General features: G+C 33.7%; 11 protein-coding genes across 11 annotated transcripts, besides 3 other annotated features; 5 read left to right on the forward strand and 6 right to left on the reverse strand.

Annotated features, from left to right (window-relative positions):
- Nucleotides 1–100: 100 nt before the first annotated feature.
- On the forward strand, nt 101–4,003 carry CMU_041600 (spliceosomal protein SAP 130, putative; the record flags this gene model as incomplete). The annotated part of the gene is made up of 1 exon (XM_002139401.1): nt 101–4,003. The coding sequence occupies one exon, from the start codon at nt 101–103 to the stop codon at nt 4,001–4,003; it is 3,903 nt and encodes a 1,300-aa protein (XP_002139437.1).
- Nucleotides 1,044–1,065: a sequence feature (AT_rich).
- Nucleotides 4,004–4,052: 49 nt separating the features above from the next.
- Nucleotides 4,053–4,079: a microsatellite.
- Nucleotides 4,080–4,330: 251 nt separating this feature from the next.
- On the forward strand, nt 4,331–5,711 carry CMU_041610 (oxidoreductase, short chain dehydrogenase/reductase family protein; the record flags this gene model as incomplete). Its single annotated transcript, XM_002139402.1, has 3 exons — nt 4,331–5,299; nt 5,384–5,504; nt 5,584–5,711. The coding sequence occupies 3 exons, from the start codon at nt 4,331–4,333 to the stop codon at nt 5,709–5,711; spliced, it is 1,218 nt and encodes a 405-aa protein (XP_002139438.1).
- Nucleotides 5,341–5,371: a sequence feature (AT_rich).
- Nucleotides 5,712–5,727: 16 nt separating the features above from the next.
- Nucleotides 5,728–6,072, reverse strand: CMU_041620 (ubiquitin family protein; the record flags this gene model as incomplete). The annotated part of the gene is made up of 1 exon (XM_002139403.1): nt 5,728–6,072. One exon carries the CDS (start codon nt 6,070–6,072, stop codon nt 5,728–5,730), a length of 345 nt encoding a protein of 114 aa, XP_002139439.1.
- A 245-nt stretch (nt 6,073–6,317) lies between these two features.
- Nucleotides 6,318–7,434, reverse strand: CMU_041630 (uncharacterized protein; the record flags this gene model as incomplete). Its single annotated transcript, XM_002139404.1, has 2 exons — nt 6,318–7,132; nt 7,362–7,434. 2 exons carry the CDS (start codon nt 7,432–7,434, stop codon nt 6,318–6,320), a joined length of 888 nt encoding a protein of 295 aa, XP_002139440.1.
- A 124-nt stretch (nt 7,435–7,558) lies between these two features.
- Nucleotides 7,559–9,454, forward strand: CMU_041640 (Krr1 family protein; the record flags this gene model as incomplete). The annotated part of the gene is made up of 1 exon (XM_002139405.1): nt 7,559–9,454. One exon carries the CDS (start codon nt 7,559–7,561, stop codon nt 9,452–9,454), a length of 1,896 nt encoding a protein of 631 aa, XP_002139441.1.
- A 205-nt stretch (nt 9,455–9,659) lies between these two features.
- On the reverse strand, nt 9,660–10,764 carry CMU_041650 (uncharacterized protein; the record flags this gene model as incomplete). Its single annotated transcript, XM_002139406.1, has 3 exons — nt 9,660–9,819; nt 9,908–10,020; nt 10,117–10,764. 3 exons carry the CDS (start codon nt 10,762–10,764, stop codon nt 9,660–9,662), a joined length of 921 nt encoding a protein of 306 aa, XP_002139442.1.
- Nucleotides 10,765–10,979: 215 nt separating this feature from the next.
- CMU_041660 (uncharacterized protein) lies at nt 10,980–12,086 on the forward strand (the record flags this gene model as incomplete). Its single annotated transcript, XM_002139407.1, has 3 exons — nt 10,980–11,454; nt 11,519–11,697; nt 11,763–12,086. The coding sequence occupies 3 exons, from the start codon at nt 10,980–10,982 to the stop codon at nt 12,084–12,086; spliced, it is 978 nt and encodes a 325-aa protein (XP_002139443.1).
- Nucleotides 12,087–12,212: 126 nt separating this feature from the next.
- On the reverse strand, nt 12,213–12,776 carry CMU_041670 (uncharacterized protein; the record flags this gene model as incomplete). Its single annotated transcript, XM_002139408.1, has 1 exon — nt 12,213–12,776. The coding sequence occupies one exon, from the start codon at nt 12,774–12,776 to the stop codon at nt 12,213–12,215; it is 564 nt and encodes a 187-aa protein (XP_002139444.1).
- A 605-nt stretch (nt 12,777–13,381) lies between these two features.
- CMU_041680 (rRNA 2'-O-methyltransferase fibrillarin 1, putative) lies at nt 13,382–14,305 on the reverse strand (the record flags this gene model as incomplete). Its single annotated transcript, XM_002139409.1, has 1 exon — nt 13,382–14,305. The coding sequence occupies one exon, from the start codon at nt 14,303–14,305 to the stop codon at nt 13,382–13,384; it is 924 nt and encodes a 307-aa protein (XP_002139445.1).
- Nucleotides 14,306–15,005: 700 nt separating this feature from the next.
- CMU_041690 (ubiquitin carboxyl-terminal hydrolase domain-containing protein) lies at nt 15,006–17,279 on the forward strand (the record flags this gene model as incomplete). The annotated part of the gene is made up of 1 exon (XM_002139410.1): nt 15,006–17,279. One exon carries the CDS (start codon nt 15,006–15,008, stop codon nt 17,277–17,279), a length of 2,274 nt encoding a protein of 757 aa, XP_002139446.1.
- Nucleotides 17,280–17,494: 215 nt separating this feature from the next.
- CMU_041700 (60S ribosomal protein L7, putative) lies at nt 17,495–18,256 on the reverse strand (the record flags this gene model as incomplete). Its single annotated transcript, XM_002139411.1, has 1 exon — nt 17,495–18,256. The coding sequence occupies one exon, from the start codon at nt 18,254–18,256 to the stop codon at nt 17,495–17,497; it is 762 nt and encodes a 253-aa protein (XP_002139447.1).
- Between the last annotated feature and the right edge of the window lie 623 nt (nt 18,257–18,879).

An 18,879-nucleotide genomic window follows, 5' to 3' on the forward strand; every position in this document is an offset into this window, starting at 1 on the left:
TAAGGCAGATACAGACGAATCTCTAGGACTTACTTCACGAAAGAGAAGATATAGTGGCGAATTTCCAAATTAATTAAGCAGCCTATTAGGTGATTTAAATATGCCCTATTTTTACTCGTTGACATTGGAACCTCAAGGTGCTATACTAGGTGCAATTCAGGGAAGTTATAGTGCTGCTAGAGCTCATGAAGTAGTTGTAAATAGAGGTCGATCTTTAGAATTATTGCAAATTGATACATCAACGGGTCGTATTGGAAGTGTATGTAGGATGGAGGTGTTTAGCTTAATACGATGTATAGCAAATTTCCGTTTAATTGGATCATCAAGGGACTTCATTGTAGCAACTAGTGATAGTGGGAATATTGTACTGTTGGAATATAAGAAAGAAAACAAGCTATTTGTACAATTACATTCAGAGCCTTATGGTAAATCTGGGTGCAGGAGAATTGTTCCAGGACAATATTTAGGAGTTGATCCAGGAGGTAGAAGCATCATGATATCTGCAATTGAGAGACAGAAGTTCGTATATACACTAAATTTTGAGAATAAAGACACAAAATCTATTAATATATCATCACCAATTGAAGTACACAAAAGTAATATGATTTGTTTTTCTTTAGTTGCAGTAGATGTTGGATATGACAATCCAATGTTTGCAACAATAGAACAAGCCTATGATACTCAAATAGATGATTGTACTCAACGTCAATTGATATTTTGGGAGGTAGATTTGGGCTTGAATCATGTGATTAGAAAAAGTGCATTTAATATATCTTTAACATCTCATTTAGTGTTATCTGTTCCTGGTGGTTCAGAGGGTCCTGGTGGTGTACTTGTATGCGACCAAAAAGGTCTATATTACTATAATATTGATCATACCGTACTATTTTGCTCGTATCCACAAAGATTTGGAGCTCCAAATGATGCTGGTACAGCAATAGTTAGTTCAGCTTTACACAAGCTACGGAAGTTTTTTTTTATTTTGATTCAGTCAGAATGTGGAGATATTTATCGAGTTCAATTTATGCACAATGAAGGTATAGTAAATAAAATAAAAATATATTACTATGATACTATTCCTTTATGTAATTCTATGCTAGTTTTAAGATCGGGGTTTTTATTTGCAGCTCACGAGTTTGGGAATCATTCAAATTACCAATTTTTAACGCTAGGAGATGATGAAAATGATTCCTATTCATCATCTATATCTGTCCTAGCTGGTAATACGATAAACAGCTATGAAAAGGTTTTTTTTCGCCCAAGAAATTGTCATTGTATACGAAAGGTAGATATAATGCACTCCTTAAGTCCAATTATAGACATGAAAATAGCAGATAGTTCAGGAGAATTTGGTCCACAAATCTATGTTGCTTGTGGTAGAGGCCCAAGATCAACCCTAAGAATTTGTACCTACGGTAAAGCCGTGGAAGAAATGGCTGAGACACCTTTACCTGGTAGACCACGTTTTATATGGACACTGAAAAAAGGAGGTACCTCATATATTTTAAATAAAGAAACATCAGAAACATTAGAAGATGAAGGGAATTATCACAGTTTCATTATTATCTCATTTATAGATAGAACATTAGTATTATCTGTTGGAGAACAAGTAGAAGAAATAAGTGATTCTCCATTTACACTTTCTGAGAGTACAATATATGCATCATCAATGGAGTTGAAGAATTCATATTTGCAGATCTTAGAGACTTATGTTAAGCTAATAACAGAAGAGAAAATTTATGAGTGGAAAGCTCCAGATGGTCGTCATATTGTAGCAGCTGATTCCAATGGACGTCAGATATCACTGGCACTTTCTGGTGGTTATATTGTTATTTTGGAAATGAACACTATAGACTTAATATCTGGTACTACAAATTCTATTATGGGTCTAACAGAATTGTGCCATCGTGAAGTTTCATATGACATTATTTGCATTTCTATACAACAGTTAATATATCCTACTAAATTGTGTCGTGAATATGTTGCAGTAGGGACATCTACTGATAATTCAGTACGTGTTTATTGGATAAATACTGCTGATAAGAAACTCAAACAGACATCCACACAAGTGATGCCGAATGCATCTAGTATTCCTGAAAATATTGTTTTATATAAACCAGGACTGAATGACTCCTTATACTTGTTAATTGGATTGAATAATGGAGTATTGTTGTGCTGTATAGTTGATGAATTAAATGGAACATTAAGTGATAATAGAAGTAGATTTTTAGGAGGCAAAAGTATCAAGATGGTACGAGTTGGTATTGGTGAATACAATAAATTGAGTACTTTTTGTATGGCAAACAGACCTTGGATTGTGAATCATAATGGTAGGAGTTTGAATTATATACCTATTCAATATAGAACTCTAGATACTGTGGCACCTTTTCATACAAAACAGTTCAAAAATGGTTTTGTAGCTGTTTCAGGTACAACCCTTGTAATATTTCAAGTTTTATATGACGATAGTGGTACATTCACCCACTCAATAATAAAATTAAACTATACTCCCAGAAAGTTGTTATTTCTACCACCTCCACAACTATTCTGTGGCTTGGAAACTTTGATGGTTTCAGGTATTTTGGATATTCCAAAAAGCCAAATGATAGCAATTATTGAGACTGATCATAATGCCTTCGATTACAATACAAAGAAAGAGATAATTGAGGCTCTACAGAAGATGTATGATGATGATAATAAAAGTCTTGAAGAAATAGGCACTAAGAATGAAGTATTAACTGAGGTTAAACATGAATTAAGTAGTCATTCTACAATAAATACGGCTGATGAAGGGGTAATGGATGTTGATGATACTACAAACTCTGCTAAGCAAGAAGATTCTATAGATAAAATACTGGGTATTCCAGGAAGTGATAATGCTTTACTTCCAGAAAGTGAAGTGGGTAGCTTTTTAGCTGGGGATGGTATATGGGGATCATGTATTAGAGTTGTGAATTCTACAACTAAAACTACAGAACAGTTATTATATTTAGATGTGAATGAAGGTTGCATTTCAGCATGCGTTTGCAAATTTGATGAAATGGACCTACCTTGTCTAGTTGTCGGAACAACTTATGGGATGAAACTTAGAAAAGAGTACAATGAAAATAGTAGTACTTTAGGAGCTACTATTAAAGTTTACAATTATGATACCAACTTTAATCTTAAGTTAGTTCATGTTACACCAATTGAAAATGTTGCAACATGTATGATAGGCTGGAGAGGTCGCTTACTAGTATCAATTAATAAAACTCTTCGTATATATTCCTTAGGAAAAAAGAAACTTTTAAAAAAGTGTGAATATCGAAATATACCAGAAGTTTTAGTTTGGTTAAAGGTTATAAATGATCGTATTTTTGCTGGAGACATTCGCCATGGCGTTATTATCTTTAAATATCATTCAGTTCAAAATAGGCTTTCTATTATAGCTAATGATATTATGCCTCGTTGGTTAACATCGGCTTGTGAAATTCTAGACTACCATACAGTAATTACGAGTGACAAATTCGACAATCTTATTGTCTGTAGGGTACCTACAGAAGCATCTAGCAATTACGACTTTACATCAAACTTTAATAGTCAAACGAATACATCAAGTTACATGAAACCTTATCAAATTAATCCAGTTGCTCATTTCCATGTAGGAGACCTGGTTACTTGTATTCACAAAAACCAACTATCCCCTCTTGGAGTAGAGACTTTGATCTTTGGAACAATACTTGGTAGTATTGGCACTCTTACTCCTATTACAAATAAAGATGACGTAGACCTATTATGCAAATTGGAACTACTTCTTCGCAATGAAAGTCCATCACTAATGTCGAGAGATCACTTGATGTTTAGATCATATTATGCACCTGTATTAAATGTTATTGACGGGGACTTGTGCGAAACGTTTACATCATATAGCAGTGATGTGCAAGCTCGCATTGCATCCTCATTGGATATCTCTATACAGGAAATCTTTAAAAAGCTCGATGATCTTAGAACAAGGGTATTGTAGTTTATATGATACTTTACATAAGTCCTAGAATTATTTCCTATCTTAAACTTATATATATATATATATATATAAATATTTAAACTAACTTGTATTTATTATATATCTTCACACATAATTTCTCTTTTCTTCTCAGAACAGACATAGATATTCAGTTATTTAATATTTGTACTATTATTTATAAGATCTCTAATTCTCTACTCCTCTTTGTTGATAAGAAGAATATAATTGTACAAAAGTATACTTATTTAGATTTAGTACCCGCTTAGACTATTAAATGTAATGTTGGCTTATTTCTGGTAAAGTTTATCTTACTTTTGGAGATTTCCTATGAGTGATTTGTATCAATACTTCAGGTATTATATATGTGAAAGTTTATTCTACATTAATATCTCATTTATACTGGGAATTGCATTCTTATGGTGGCTAATTTCTCAAGTTATAATAGGATATATATATATACTGTTTATTTGTCTATTGTCTAAAGTATTACCATTTACTTGGTTAAAATATTTCGTTAAAAAGGTTACCGGAATTTGTCTAAGGACTGTACAAATTCCAGAGAAAGATTTGACAGGGAAAGTCTGCATAGTTACCGGAGGAGCTAGTGGTATAGGCAAAGAAATATCCACAGTCCTTGTAGCTTATGGAGCAAGTGTCATTATAGCAGATAATAATAAAGAGCAGGGAGTAATTACAGCATTTTCCATTAATACGCTAAGGGGGAATACCTATGGATATGCAAAATATATGTATATAGATTTGGCTAACGCTGATACAATTAAATCATTTGTGAAGAGATTTATTTACGATTATGATCGTCTAGATATTCTAATCAATAATGCTGGAATTGGTTTAAATAATCAAATTTCTTCAGATTTATCTTTAAGTTATGTTTTTCAGACTAACTACATTGGAACTTTTCTACTTACTGAGTCTCTGATTCCTTTGTTAAATGCAACATTAGGATCTCGAGTTGTTAATACATGTTCTCCTATTCATAGAATACTTGGTTCTAATTTAAAGAAGATAATAAAATATGCAGAAATACCTAGTATACAGTCTTATGGTGCTTCTAAAGCAGCTATACTTTTATACTCACTCAAGCTTCGACGGACTGCCTTAGGTCTTTCTCAGTTACCCTCAACTCCATCAAGTGAAAGGAAAGTACAGTTAAATACTTACCATACATGGTGCACATGTGTTAATCCTGGTTCAGTTATAACGAATATATTTCCAAATAAATTCCCCTTTAATATACTAAAACTGTTTAGCTTCGCCTTTTTGAATATCAAAAAAGTAAGTATCTTAGAGGTATATTACATACTTAAATATCCATGAAAAATATTAATCATTATTTATTTTTAATATCTAACTACTTAGGGTGCTCAAACAACTATTTATGCTGCATTATGTTCAGAAGAAAAGGCTACTTTGTATCTAAGTCCATACTGGTTACCAGGTAAGGGATCTTGGATATTAGACCAGTATGCTGACTTTCTCAGTAAGTACTATATTCATGTTTATCTCTGATACTAGTGTATTGTTTCGCCAAATGATTTTTTCTCATACATTTATATTAGGTGTATACATTGGTCCCTATCCAGCAATACCATCTTTGGATGACAAAGCTTCAGTAGCAGCAGAGTACTTGTATGATTGGACACAAGCTAAAATAAATAAACTTAATATGCAAGATAGAACTATGTAGGATTTATATAGTATTCTTAACCTCCTACTTGTGAAATCATAGCATCAATTAAGTCTCCTTCTTGTAGTCCAGCTTCTTCAGCTGTCATCTCTGATCTAAGCCTTTCCCCTTCAAATAGAAACCGGATGGAATTTTCGTTCTGTCCAGTTCTTTGACAGTAGGAATTCATCAACTTCTGCAGACGAGTTCTTTTCTTGATGCGATATAAAACTTGTTCTCCATCTGGGCTTCGAACTTTTACAGTTACATACTGGTTCTCATCACTAGCCCCTTGATCTATTATTGGTTTCTGTTCTAGATTTCCCACATCACTTACTCCTTCATTTCCAGGTATGGGGCCTTCTGACTGATTATTATCCATCTCTTCTATTTAGTATTCTCTTTGTATTAATTAGCTATCTCTACTTCTCAAAGAGCTGGCGTAGCATTATTGAGCGCCACTTTATAATAGCCGCTGTAATGGCTTAAAAGTGGTTAAAGTTCTTGATATTGCGAATATTGTCAAACTAAAATTTTACAATATATCTCAATTTGCATTATATAGTTACAATAAATAGTGTTTATAATAAGTTAAACTTAATGGTACTTGTGTATAGTGAGATTATATCAGAGTTTCTGGAATTTAGCTTGTATCCATATTCTTCGCATACTTGATTGTGTTTTCCTATTACTAACTTCTCTGAGGCAGTAACCATTTGAGATAGTTCTAAATCCTGCTGCTGAAAACAAGGTATTTATTTCTTCAACAGTGAAGTAATATGCAAAGGTGCCGTCATGACGAACATAAAAGTTTTCGTCTATTTTTGATTTCTTGGACTTTGCAAAACGTAGTTGAGCCATATCATATCTCCCATAGTCCCTAAAAAGAATAATTGCTCCAGATTTTAAAACTTTAGAGCATCTTATTACAACTTGTTGATGAAATTTTGGGGCTATTGCTGAAAGTACAAAAATTAGTAATCCAAAATCAGCAGAACATTCATTACATATACTAGGGGGAATGTCACACAAAACTATATCAAAAACATGTCCAATTAGTCGTTGACATTGGTCATCTTTACGTGTTATTGGGCATATACCTTTGCAAGTAAAATGATCTTTAGTTAAGATATTACAAGTAACATTCCATCTTTCTTGTAGCAATGTAATTGCTCTAGTTGAGCAGTCAAATCCAATACAATGAAGATTGCCTATAGAATTAAGTAGTGGAATAAGTGAATTCCCAACACCACATCCAAATTCTATTAGAATAATTTTTGACATATTATCTACATTATACTTTTCTGTAGTATCTAACCCTTTATCCAGTTGTATTAGCTCGCTAAATTCCTTATCTATCCAATGACGATCTAAGAAAAAGTTGCAGTTATTTCTTTTATAAAACTTATCCCAGTTTTTTGGGGCCTCGTTTATATATTTTTCTAAAGTACATGTTTAAGTTAATATATGGTTTGAAGAGTGATAATATAATGTTGATTTCCTCACCTCTCCAAAAGAGTGGTACTAGATCATTGTCTGAATCAACAATTAGTCGAGCCTCTTCCTGAATTTCCTTTGTTAGTTCAAATCGTTTAACTGAGATATTTTCAAAGTGATGGAGGTAATATTAAAGTTTAATATTGCAAATAATGAAAAAGTATCTTAACTTACCAACTTCACTATCATAAAAATCTAAACTACAGTCTTTATTTAAGGGAGAAACCTTAATATTGCTTAAAGTCATAACTCAACCCTTTAAAATCTAGATTCACTACTTTAAAAGTCAAATGTAATATTAAAGCCTTAAAAGGCGCTACCGTCAACTTTTACCTTGAAGATTTTGTTTCAAATTTTTAGAGTCTTAAATAATGGATTTGTTAGATTCTGGAAATTTTTCTGAAGACAATTTAACTACTCTAAAGGTAAATGAGGATTATAAAAAAAAGTACGACGAAAAGAAACGTAAAGAGGCTCTTGCTAAAGCTAAAGATTTGCTAGCTAAAACTGTAGAAGACTTTAGTGAATCAGATACATCATCATCTGATGAGGATGAATATGGAGAACTTTTAAAACCCAATATTCAGATAAAGATATTAGATACTTTATGCCGTATTAAAAAGAGGGATCCATCTATATATGATCACAAAAATATTATATTTTCAGATTCAGATGACGATTCTACAGAAGTAGAGAAGATAGATAAAAAGAAGAAACCTTACTTATATAAAGATTATGAACGTGAGGCTATATTGGAAGAAATGAATGAATCTGGAGAGAAACAACGAAAGGTAAGAAAGTTGGAGTATAATAGAGAACAAGAAGAGATAAAACAAGCTTTTCTAGAAGCAGCCAAGGGATTAGACAATGAAGATGAAGGAAGTGAAGAGTTATTAGTCCAAAGAAAGGGTACACAAGATAAAGATATGTCTGAAGGGATGAATTCTGCAGATTTTGTGTCTACAAATACTGAAGTGAAAGATCCTATGGAAACACTAAATAGATATTGGGGGCCAGAAGAAGAACTTGATGAAAACGAAAAATTTTTGAGGAATTTTATATTAAGAGAAGAATGGAAAGATTTTAATAATAAGGAATGTTTAAATAATGAGGAGGTATTTGATATTAATATTGAAAAGGAAGATGAAGAATACTGTGAAATAGCTGAACAATTTGAGCATATATACAACTTTAGATATGAAGAGCCAGATTTGGGCACCCAGATTCAAGGGTATACTCGTAATATACCCTCACTACGCAAGGTAGATGATCGTAGGAAGCAAAAAAGGCTTGAAAAAAAAGAACGCAAAGCTCAGGAAAAGTTAGCTATGGCTGAAGAGCTTAAACAGCTAAAGAACTGGAAAAAACAAGAGATTTTTGAAAAAATTAAGAAAATTAGAGAAATTTCTGATAATAAAAATATTACTGATGAAGTACTTGATTTGGAAAGTGAATTTGATCCAATTAAACATGATCAACAAATGGCAAAGTTGTTTGATTCTGATTACAATAGTAATCAGGAGATCCTATCTCTTGAAGAGCTTCTGAATAGTGATATTGAAGAACATGATAAGAATACCATGGAAACTAAGATACGAAATGTTGCAGGAAATTTTAGTGAACACAATATTGGAAAAGAATTTGAGAAGCGTATCGAAGATGATCTGGATGATAAATATGAATGGTGGCAATGCGATCAGTGTCTACGAGGTATACCACCAGGTAATAAGAAATTTGATTGTACAACTTGCGAAAATTATACTCTTTGTAAGATGTGTTGCAAGATTGTAAATCATGAACATCCGTTGAAGAAAAATAAAGTACCCAAACATGCAAACCTACCGGAAGGAATAACAAATCTATCTAGAGGCATGACTGATGCAGTTGAGAAATTGATGGATGAATATTATGGTTTAGACTATGAAGATATAATAGGAGGAGATTTACGGGTAAGATTTAAATATAGCAAAGTTGATAAGGAAGACTTTGGAATTACTTTGAATGAATTGTTAGAATTGGATGATAAGGAGTTAAATAGAAGGGTATCTTTGAAGGCATTGGCACCATATAGAGAAAATATTAATAGATATATTAGAGATTTTAAGAATGGAAATAAATCATCATTTAAGTTAGCTCAGAAGAACAAAAAATTAAAAACTGAACATATATTACCTAGTAACGTGAATATACATCGTCTGGAAGCCTATGGTATTAGTTTTGAGGATACTAAGGGTTCCAAAAAAAATAAGCAAAAAAAAAGTTATTAAAGTCTATAAAAAGTGAAGATGATTTCATTTAACATATTTGAATTCTAGTGAATGGTAGGACTCTTTGGTTAATATATTAAACTTCTCAAATTTAAAAGGTTTTGATAGATAGTAAATATTATTGATACAACTAGAAGCTATTCAATGTGACATTTTAATAGTCTTTAAATAATCCACTTCCCTACTCAAGTAGTTATTAGGTAGTCTACACCATCTTTTCACCATTCACAGTAATAATTGGGTTAGCTCCTAATGGATTCTTAACGACAACATGCTGAGTTCCCCTTGATTTAAGCCAGTTAAGGACATTAGATTGAACTTTTCCAGCATACTGCAATTGTCTCATTGCAATTTGTTCAATCCATCTAAAATAAGGCAAGTATTTGAATGTATTCATAAGTTGAATAGATATTTTTTTAAACCTTGATGGCTATAGTTCAACTTAAAACATACCTTATATCTTTCGTTGTAAATGGTGGCATCCCTATTGCTGTATCTGCGAATCCTGTATCAACAACTTTACCAATTGATTGTGTTAAAGTAATTCCACTATTTATACAGAATACCTATAAATAAAATAAATTTGGAGTAAGAAGTTAGAATTTGAAAGTGTAAAAATTAGTGATTTATTTAAGAAAAATACAATGTAAATAGTAACTTACAGCTTCAGTCAATTTGTTCATTACTTCATTACGTTGAGCATCAGATTTTGCGCAGATAACAATTGGTTCAGTGTCAAAGTACATTCTGAAACATTTTCTACTGTTTTGTATTGATTCTAAAGGTACTTCGATTTTATCGAGTGCAAAGCTGCGGACAGTAGTGAATGAGTCTTGTGGGTCCGTCATAAAAATAAGTGCATCTTTTGTTATCTTTGCTGTTAGTAAGTCGACATCAAATATATTTATGGCGTCAAGTGCCAATCCCAGTTCTGTAGTCAGTAGCACTGAGCATGCTGGGGGTCTAGGATTGATAAATGGTGGAATTTGGTTAACTGCATCCTTTTGTCTCAATTTATTTGTACTTGCATCATTCATTGCCTTTTGATATACTGAAATAGATTCTGAAACTACTTTTTTGTATAGTTTGTCTGAATCTTCAGCTTTATTTTGGGCAGTTCCTTCACCAATAATAGACTGAGGTTCAATATTAGATCCAATCAACTTCCTTGCAGTTTGAATCAGTGATGTAATTGTGCCCGGGAAAAATTGCGGTTCCAATGTTCCATAGTTTATTGATCTAACTATTCTTCCATAAACACTCGTATATAGTAGACTTAATGAAAGTGGGACTAGCAATATAACTCTCATACTTAGATTGTTAGATTAGTACTACAATATTTTTTGTCTTACCTTGAAAGCTATTTAAATCATTTATGCTCACAGCATAAAGGTACCGGCATATGCATGTAATAATATATCAATGTCCATATCAATGCATGCATGCATCGGTACGTGGCAGTTCCCTGCAGATGAAAAGGTAGCTAATAACAGTGGAGAAAGTTTAGTAATATATTATAGTAAAAATGTTCAAAAAATTAGCACTAGTTTTGTGTTGTTTGGAACTAGCTAGTGGCTTAAGTGTATATCATTTAACAAACCCATTTGATCTGCTACAAGGTTTAAGCCATGCAAAGCTAGAGTATAAAACAGAGAAACCTATTTCATATAAAACGATAAAATTCTTACAGACACAAATTCAGAAAGTCTCAGAAGATGAAGAGATAAAGCAAGGACTAGGTCAATTATCTCAGCCATCTGGAACTTCTTTTAGGGAAAGTCCGCTGTCTCAAGAGGCATTTAAACTGCAAAGTAATATTTTATTCGCAGAGGCTACTGAGAAAAGAAAAATTGCCAAGTATTTACAGGAACAGAGTGGTATATCTGAAGGTGAATTATCCAAGACTGATTTTAATGAAGAGAAGTTCCCGGAAAAGAAAGCGGCAATAGCAAATGCTAAACGTGCTAAAGTGCTTCTAGCACAAGCTTATATTTTGGAAGGTATGACAAAATAAAAATATTCACCATATTTCATTTTTAGAAATATCTGTACTTAATTTTGTAGAGGAGGCAAAGAAAATGCAAATTGCTGCACAAAAAGCAGAAGCAGGTAGTAGTAAACAATGTGACATATTGAAAATTGGACCATTAGCTTTTGTGCCAAATAGTGAGGAGGTAACAGATATAATGGACGGCTCTTTGGGATTTCTAAATGGAAATATGCTAACATTATATTTCAATACGGTAAGATTCTTAACGTATAAAAGCACTAACTAGTAGTATCAAACAACTTCGGTTTATTTCTTTAGATTCCAAAAGCATCTTTTGCTCTAGAAGGTATAGAACTGCCAGTTTACAATGTTGATGCAGCTCCAGGATGTTTAGGGTTCAAATACCACGGTGTGGATCAAGTGCTGTGTGGATTGGGTAAGGATAGTCAAGTTGCATGGATAAATGCTATTACAGAGGCATGGTTCTGTCGTAATGTGGGTTTGGCTGGTACATTACCGTCAATAGAGGCTTCCAAGAGGCAAACGGAGAAATCAAAGTCTGTTTGGTCATTATCCAGACCTGCTATTAAGACAATTACCATTGGACTAGAAGATGGCAAACCGAAAGTAACAGAAGTCTAGATGCCTTAATAAATTCCTTGTAGTTGGCTAGAGACTATAATATTCATCTAGAGGGACTGGTGAGGTATTAATAATCAGTATTGTATATAAGTAGGATTGTATAACTAGTTGTGTTTCCCTTGTAAATCAAGTTTCTGGGGTTGACCCAATTTGTAGGTTTGCTATTTGCTGTAATGCTATGGCATCAGATAGACTTCTACTACTAAATCTCACAGGTGCTAATGAGGTGCTCTGTCTTTGTAGGTTTGGCTCACTACCCGTAGGTTCTTTGCTATCTATGCCATCATTACGTCCCGCTACCTTTAGGCCTTGTTTAAGTCTTGCAACTACATTATATCTTGCTCTGAGGTGTTGTAAGGTTATCCTACGTCTTGACACTATGGCTGCTAGCCTAGCCCGTCTTCTATAGGCATCTACGATCTCATCTTTTGAGTGTCTTAGAGTTTCTTGTCTTAATGTATAAGCCCTCTCAAGGGCCCCTTTCAGACCTCCTGTATCGCTAAAAGTTAAGGTGCGAAGTACACTACCGGTAGTTTGGTGTATTAACTGTTTGGCAGTATCTGACAGCTCATCATCATCCAACATTATGTTAGACTCGAGTCTGTCAAGATAAGCCAAGTCATTACTCTGACTAGGCTCCTGGTCAAGACCTAAACCTCCATATACACCCGGACTATACTCAGACTCCATATGTGACCTAGGTACTATGGTGAATGAGTAAAGGGTGCCATGCGAGATACCTAACTAAGAGTGCACACCCTAAGAAGGATCCCAGCCCGCCCAGTGGTAGAGGAAGGAGGAGAGTACCTGGGGACTAGGGACTAAGCCGTTCAGAATCATCCACACCATTAGGACCCTCCCCCTAAGAAAAGAGGTCCACCAGGTCATCAAAACCGCATCCCTGAGACTCAAAGATGAGGACCTAGGGATGTGCTACACTTCCCATTATGGTGGGATGGATAACTCATCTTCACGGATAGAGGTGTTGTCAAGTTCTGTAGCTCAGTACATTCGGATTCACTATAGAAATGATCCTGTTCGAGTACAGTCGACGTTCTCCTTCTCCTCTAGGAATCACTTATCCGAAATTAAACACGACGTAATGACGGGTTTATATAGCGCCAAAAAACTGGCATCCAGTAGGGGAGAACTTAGGAATTTACTATTGTACTTTTATTAGAATAAAGTTACATTTAATCTAAGTTCTAGGCAACAAAGTTGTGTATTGAAAGTCTTAGACAAGTGTATATAGTAATATGGTGCTTTACTAGGGTACTCATGAATGAAAGATTTAGTTACTCTTTTTTTTTAAGTTGGCGATAGACTCCAATAACTACTGCATGATCTCTGTGATATGGTTCTAACGTTAACTGTTCTTTAGGTTTACACTTCTCAGCACGTAATTTATCTACTTCTGATGCGAAAACAGCTTCAGGTTTTGCAGTAGAGTCCACGCAACTAGCTTTGATAGAAATAATAAAGTATCCATTTGTTTTTAAAAACAAATGTGCATTCAAACTAACAATACGAGCCTGATCTGGTTGGGCTACATCTGAAAATATAACATCTACCATTGGAACAAGCATCCTATATTTTTGTGGTGTTCTTGCATCTTCTACAATAGGTACAATATTGGGTCTTCTCTTAGCCATATCTGTCAGGTCACGGCCTGATCTATAGCTAAACTCTACTGCATATACGCAACCATTTGGTCCAACCATATCTGATACATGTGAAACTGTTGTTCCATTTGCTGCACCTAAATATAAAACTTTTGAACCTGGTTTAATTGGCATATTAGCAACACCACCAATAATTGTTGCTCCTAATTTTGATCTAAAGGGATTCCATACACGATATTCAATTTTTTCATTTGTCTCTGGATCCATCACCTCAATCCTCTTTTCACCATATATTGATATACCAGGGACCATATTTCTTGTTACTAGTGCATCACTTCTTCCTTTAGCCATGAAAACACCCTCGTGGCGATGGGGAAGTATTACTACTTTTGAACCACCTTTCATTCCTCCTGTATTACCCCTTCCACCACCTCTACCTCTTCCACTACTTCTACCTCTTCCACTACCTCTGCCTCTTCCACCACCTTTTCCTCTAAATGGACTTTCTCCTTGAGCTGCTGATTTTCCACCACGTCCTCCGCGACTATTCCCACGACTACCTCCATGACCACCTCTAAAGAAAGCTGGGGAACTCATTAATTATAATTAAGTTATTTGAACTACTTTGTCAACTTCTGACAAATGTAGTCCCTCCACTACTACTGAATCACGCTTATATCCTTAATTTATGAGCGGTCCATGCCTGTCTCCGTTTAATTTTAAAATCTAGATTTTATAGTTTTCAGTTTCTAATGGAAAATTGATATCTTTGTATATACACTGAGCATTTCATCTCTATTTTGGTCTAAGTGAATATTTCAGTAGATATCTTCCCTAAACTACTTTACTATTACTACTCTTCTTACTTTTAACAATACCTCGATGCTAATGTCATATTATTTATATTAAAGCTATTAAAAAGATTAAAAACATGTACTCCTCATTCTAAACGTGTTCGCTTGCACTAATTAAAAGGTATTTAGTGGAGCAAAATATGAAGGTAACTCTGCATACAAATATCAAGTTGTACTTCACTTCTTAAGTTCAAGGTAAGTTACTTTATACAAAAGAGGTAAGTAGGAGACTTTTATAGAAAGAGAATCATTTTGGTTATTCAGTAGTTTATGTTGTATCAGTAGTAAGTAATATATATTTATGACTTTTCCTTTGCCAAAGTCTTCGAGGATTTTAACGAGATAATCTGATACATCACATAGAGAGACAGTAGGACTCAGAGCGCTGACTTATCGTTCCAACTTGTATAATAAAAAGTGAAATTGCCACCTTGAAATATTTTATGTCAAATAAAGGAATATACCAAGAGCAAACATTTAATGGAAACTCATTAGTTCTCTCAGAACGGCATATAGTATTTGTAGAACAGGGATATCTTAGAGGAAAGGCGGAATTAAACTCAGGAACTGATATCAAGAATAGCATGAGTTCTAGTATAAAGACTATAAATAAAGAGATAATAAATAATGTACCACTATCAACTTCTAAGTATTATTATTATCCACCATCATTAATACCAAGTAGTGAGGATATTGAAAATTTCAAATTAAAATATGACTTAAACCAGCAGAATTCAGTTGGAAAGGGTCTATTAAATTCAGGATGGAATACTTGCTACTTAAACTCAATTTTGCAAGCTTTAACATACGCTCCACCAATACTATATGATTGTCTAAACATGAGGCACCATAAAGTATGTAAATATTATCGTGAAAATTTGGTATGCTTGCTATGCATGTTTGAGGATCACATCTTGACTATTTTTAGTGGTAATGAGAAAAACCAAAATATAAATAAGTCCCAAAGAGCAATTGCTCCAAATATACTAAGATGTGCTCAGAAGTTGATTTGGCGAAAATTTCGTATTGGAATAATGCAGGATGCTCACGAATTCCTTCGTTACTTTTTGGAAGGCCTGCATAAGGCAAGTGTTCCGAAAAATCTACAAAGTGATGATATCTTTCGTAAATTAAATCCAATAGATACATCAACAACATATATAGGTCAACTGTTCTGTGGTTTTTTCCGCTCTCAAATTGTTTGTTTTAGCTGCTTATATATGTCTAATACTTATGATCCATTCATGGATATCCCTCTGGATATTGTTGGTGTGTCATCTTTAGAAAATGCTTTTTCAATATTCACAAAGAAGGAGTATTTGCGAGGTGCTAATCAATATAAATGCCCAAAGTGTGAAAAAAAGAGTGATGCCTCAAAAGAAGTACTTATTGAAAAGCTACCACCTTTACTAACAATTCAATTGAAGAGATTTAGTTTTATTGGACATGGGAATAGGAAACCCTACAAGTCAATAAAGTATAATGAAGTTTTGGATATGTCCTCATATATGACTACGAAAAATACTTGTAATTCTCAGGTATATACACCAGATAACTCTCTAGATACTTGTAGACAGTCTTTCATCTATGATTTATGGTCAGTTGTATGCCACTCTGGGGGATCTTTATCTGGTGGTCATTACTATACTTATGCTAAAGGATTGAATAATCAATGGTATTGTTTTAATGACGAAACTGTGAGGATTTCTAAGTCTAGTGAAGTGCTAAGTGAAACTATAGGTGCATATCTGTTATTTTATGCTCAAAGAAATCAACTTCAATTTAATGAAACTTTTATTTTGGCTCCAGATGTTCCATTATGCTTGAAATCATCAGGTCTTGATTTTGGTGATATCGAGTTTGAAAGCAGCAAAACAAATACTGAAGCAGATTTCACTTCTAATGATGGGCCAATATCGAGACTAACAAATACAATACCTATCACAAGACCACCACAAGCAAATAGCGAGGGAATAGTATTGTCAATTAGAAATTTTAAAGAAAGTTCTGAAAAGGTAGGTTCCAACAAAATATTTTCAGATATAAATACATTAAAGGCCGTTAAAAAAAGTATAAAATCTAATAAAGTAAGCTTAAATGAGACTTTTGAAAAAAAAATTAGCAAAAATACTAGTTGTATGGCATTATCAAAAAGCCTTTTACAGTTTTTATTAAAACTGTCAGCTAGTTTTAAGACTTCTAGAACACGTCGTGGTCTCTCAAAATTGATTCATCATAGAGAAGTTTCTACTTTTCTACGTTTACTAGGCTACAAAAAAGCATATAGAGCGTCTTATTTAGATGATAATGAACAGCTAGACAGAGAATTGGAACAATCAAATATTAATAAAGTGAACTTAAGTGCAACTGTCCGACGCTGGGATGATATTAATTTAACTGATGAGCAGGAACAAATGATTAAAGATGCTGAGGACTCTATACTTCCAGCTGTTAGTAGAAGGTCAGAATATGATCGTGAATATGACAAAGGAAAAATTAAGAAACCTTTACGAAAGTTACAAATGTCTTCCTGCAAAGGCGAGTTGTATAGAAATACGTCTAATAAACTACAATATAAAAAGGAGCCCCTTCTTGGCCGACAACAATTTGATTTGGCGGCTATACAAAGATCTGAAGCTCTTGGAAAGAAAAATCTCTTTAAAAATAAGAGAGAGAAGTGGATATTTACTAGAAAGTATTCACATATACAGAAGTAAAGCTACTGTAGAATATAAATGCATGGAAGCTACTTTGAATCTATATTACTAAGATGACTTCATACAGAACACAGATTATAAACACATGCAAAGTCTTTAAAAAAAAAGTTATTAGCTAGTTTTCCTAATAAAAAAAAGTACTAAAAGTATGCTAATAGCTCTGGATATCTCATGATAGTCAGTGACTACTTCATGATAGTAACTATTTCATAAATCTAGCACATCCTATCGATCAATTTGTTGATTAAATGTTCTCTATTACCACAATCACCACCATTAGCTTCTGTGAAGCGTGTAGACTTACGTACAAATCCGCCTCTAGGAGAAGATAGCTTAAATGGCCATAACAAAGAGTTCACAGTTTTAAATTGTGGTCCACAGAAAAACAATTCACGGACCATCCCTTCAATACCAAATACTCCCTTCTTACTCAATTTCTCCTGGAAGATAGAATTATCCTGAATACGGATTCTCTGGAAGCTGCCTGGCCTCCCTAACTTTAAATATCCTCTTTTGTAAATAAGTTTGCGTATCATTGAAATAGATGGATATCCATATGCCACAAAGGGATCAACAATCTTCAGCATCTCCTTAGTAGCTTTGTTTACTGGCAGAAATACGGCATTGTTAATTTGACGAAGTCTAAAGAGTTGCAATATTTTTCTCACTTTTGGACAGAGCTTATTAATACCTTTTAAACGTATAACAAATACTACTTTTGGTTCTGCATCACGATATAAACCACCATTAGCTTTTGCTTGCCTCCTAGCTTCTATTATTGAGTTCACATATTCTCTGTATTGTTTTTGTAATTTCAGTGACTCAATTTTAGCCTTTGTACGCAACTGTCTGTTGGCCACACGAGACTTTTTCGTCTTCTCCATGAATGCCTCCAACAAAGCCTTATCTCGTGCTTCCTTTGCTAACTTGCTTTCGCTTGGTGGAATTCTACATGATACATCAAATCTGTCAGCCATTATAAAAGGGTCTTAAGGTATCGAGAAAAAGAAATAAGGGACAGAATTAATGAATTACCTTTAAACAAAACGAGCTCTTTCAATGTCAGTTTTATAGGTAAATTATCACCAGAAGACAAGACAGACAATATTACCTTATTTAAAAAGTTGCTATATGATACACAGACAAACACTAGATTATATTACAGAAGCTACTACCTAGCTATTGTTCTAGTTATTATAGCGCAGAGCTGCAACAATACAAACGTGTCTCGCTACAAAAAAGCGCTATATGTCCATTTTAACACGTCTCATTTTTTAACTTAATGGTACCAGTGAAAAAGGCCAAAAAGTGTTTTAACAATGTCAACACCGACATTTACATATTTCACTACAATGTCAGCGCTGATGGAGCAGATAAATCTATATACAGCAATCCAGTGACCTCAACACACCTTTCCAGTTATAGTAGTAGTCTTGTTTACTAATCAATATAAATTTGCAGAAATTAAAAAGAGAATAAGTAGTGTCTATACTAAATAGTAATTGTGTAACTTCGAAGTGATTAAATGTGTTAATTATTGAACATCCCTTGAATCAGTATATCAATACTACCAAATATTAAAGAGATAGTTGTCATTTTA

Source organism: Cryptosporidium muris, genomic scaffold (assembly GCF_000006515.1).
Source record: "Cryptosporidium muris RN66 scf_1106632373453 genomic scaffold, whole genome shotgun sequence".
Taxonomy (NCBI): Eukaryota; Apicomplexa; class Conoidasida; order Eucoccidiorida; family Cryptosporidiidae; genus Cryptosporidium; species Cryptosporidium muris.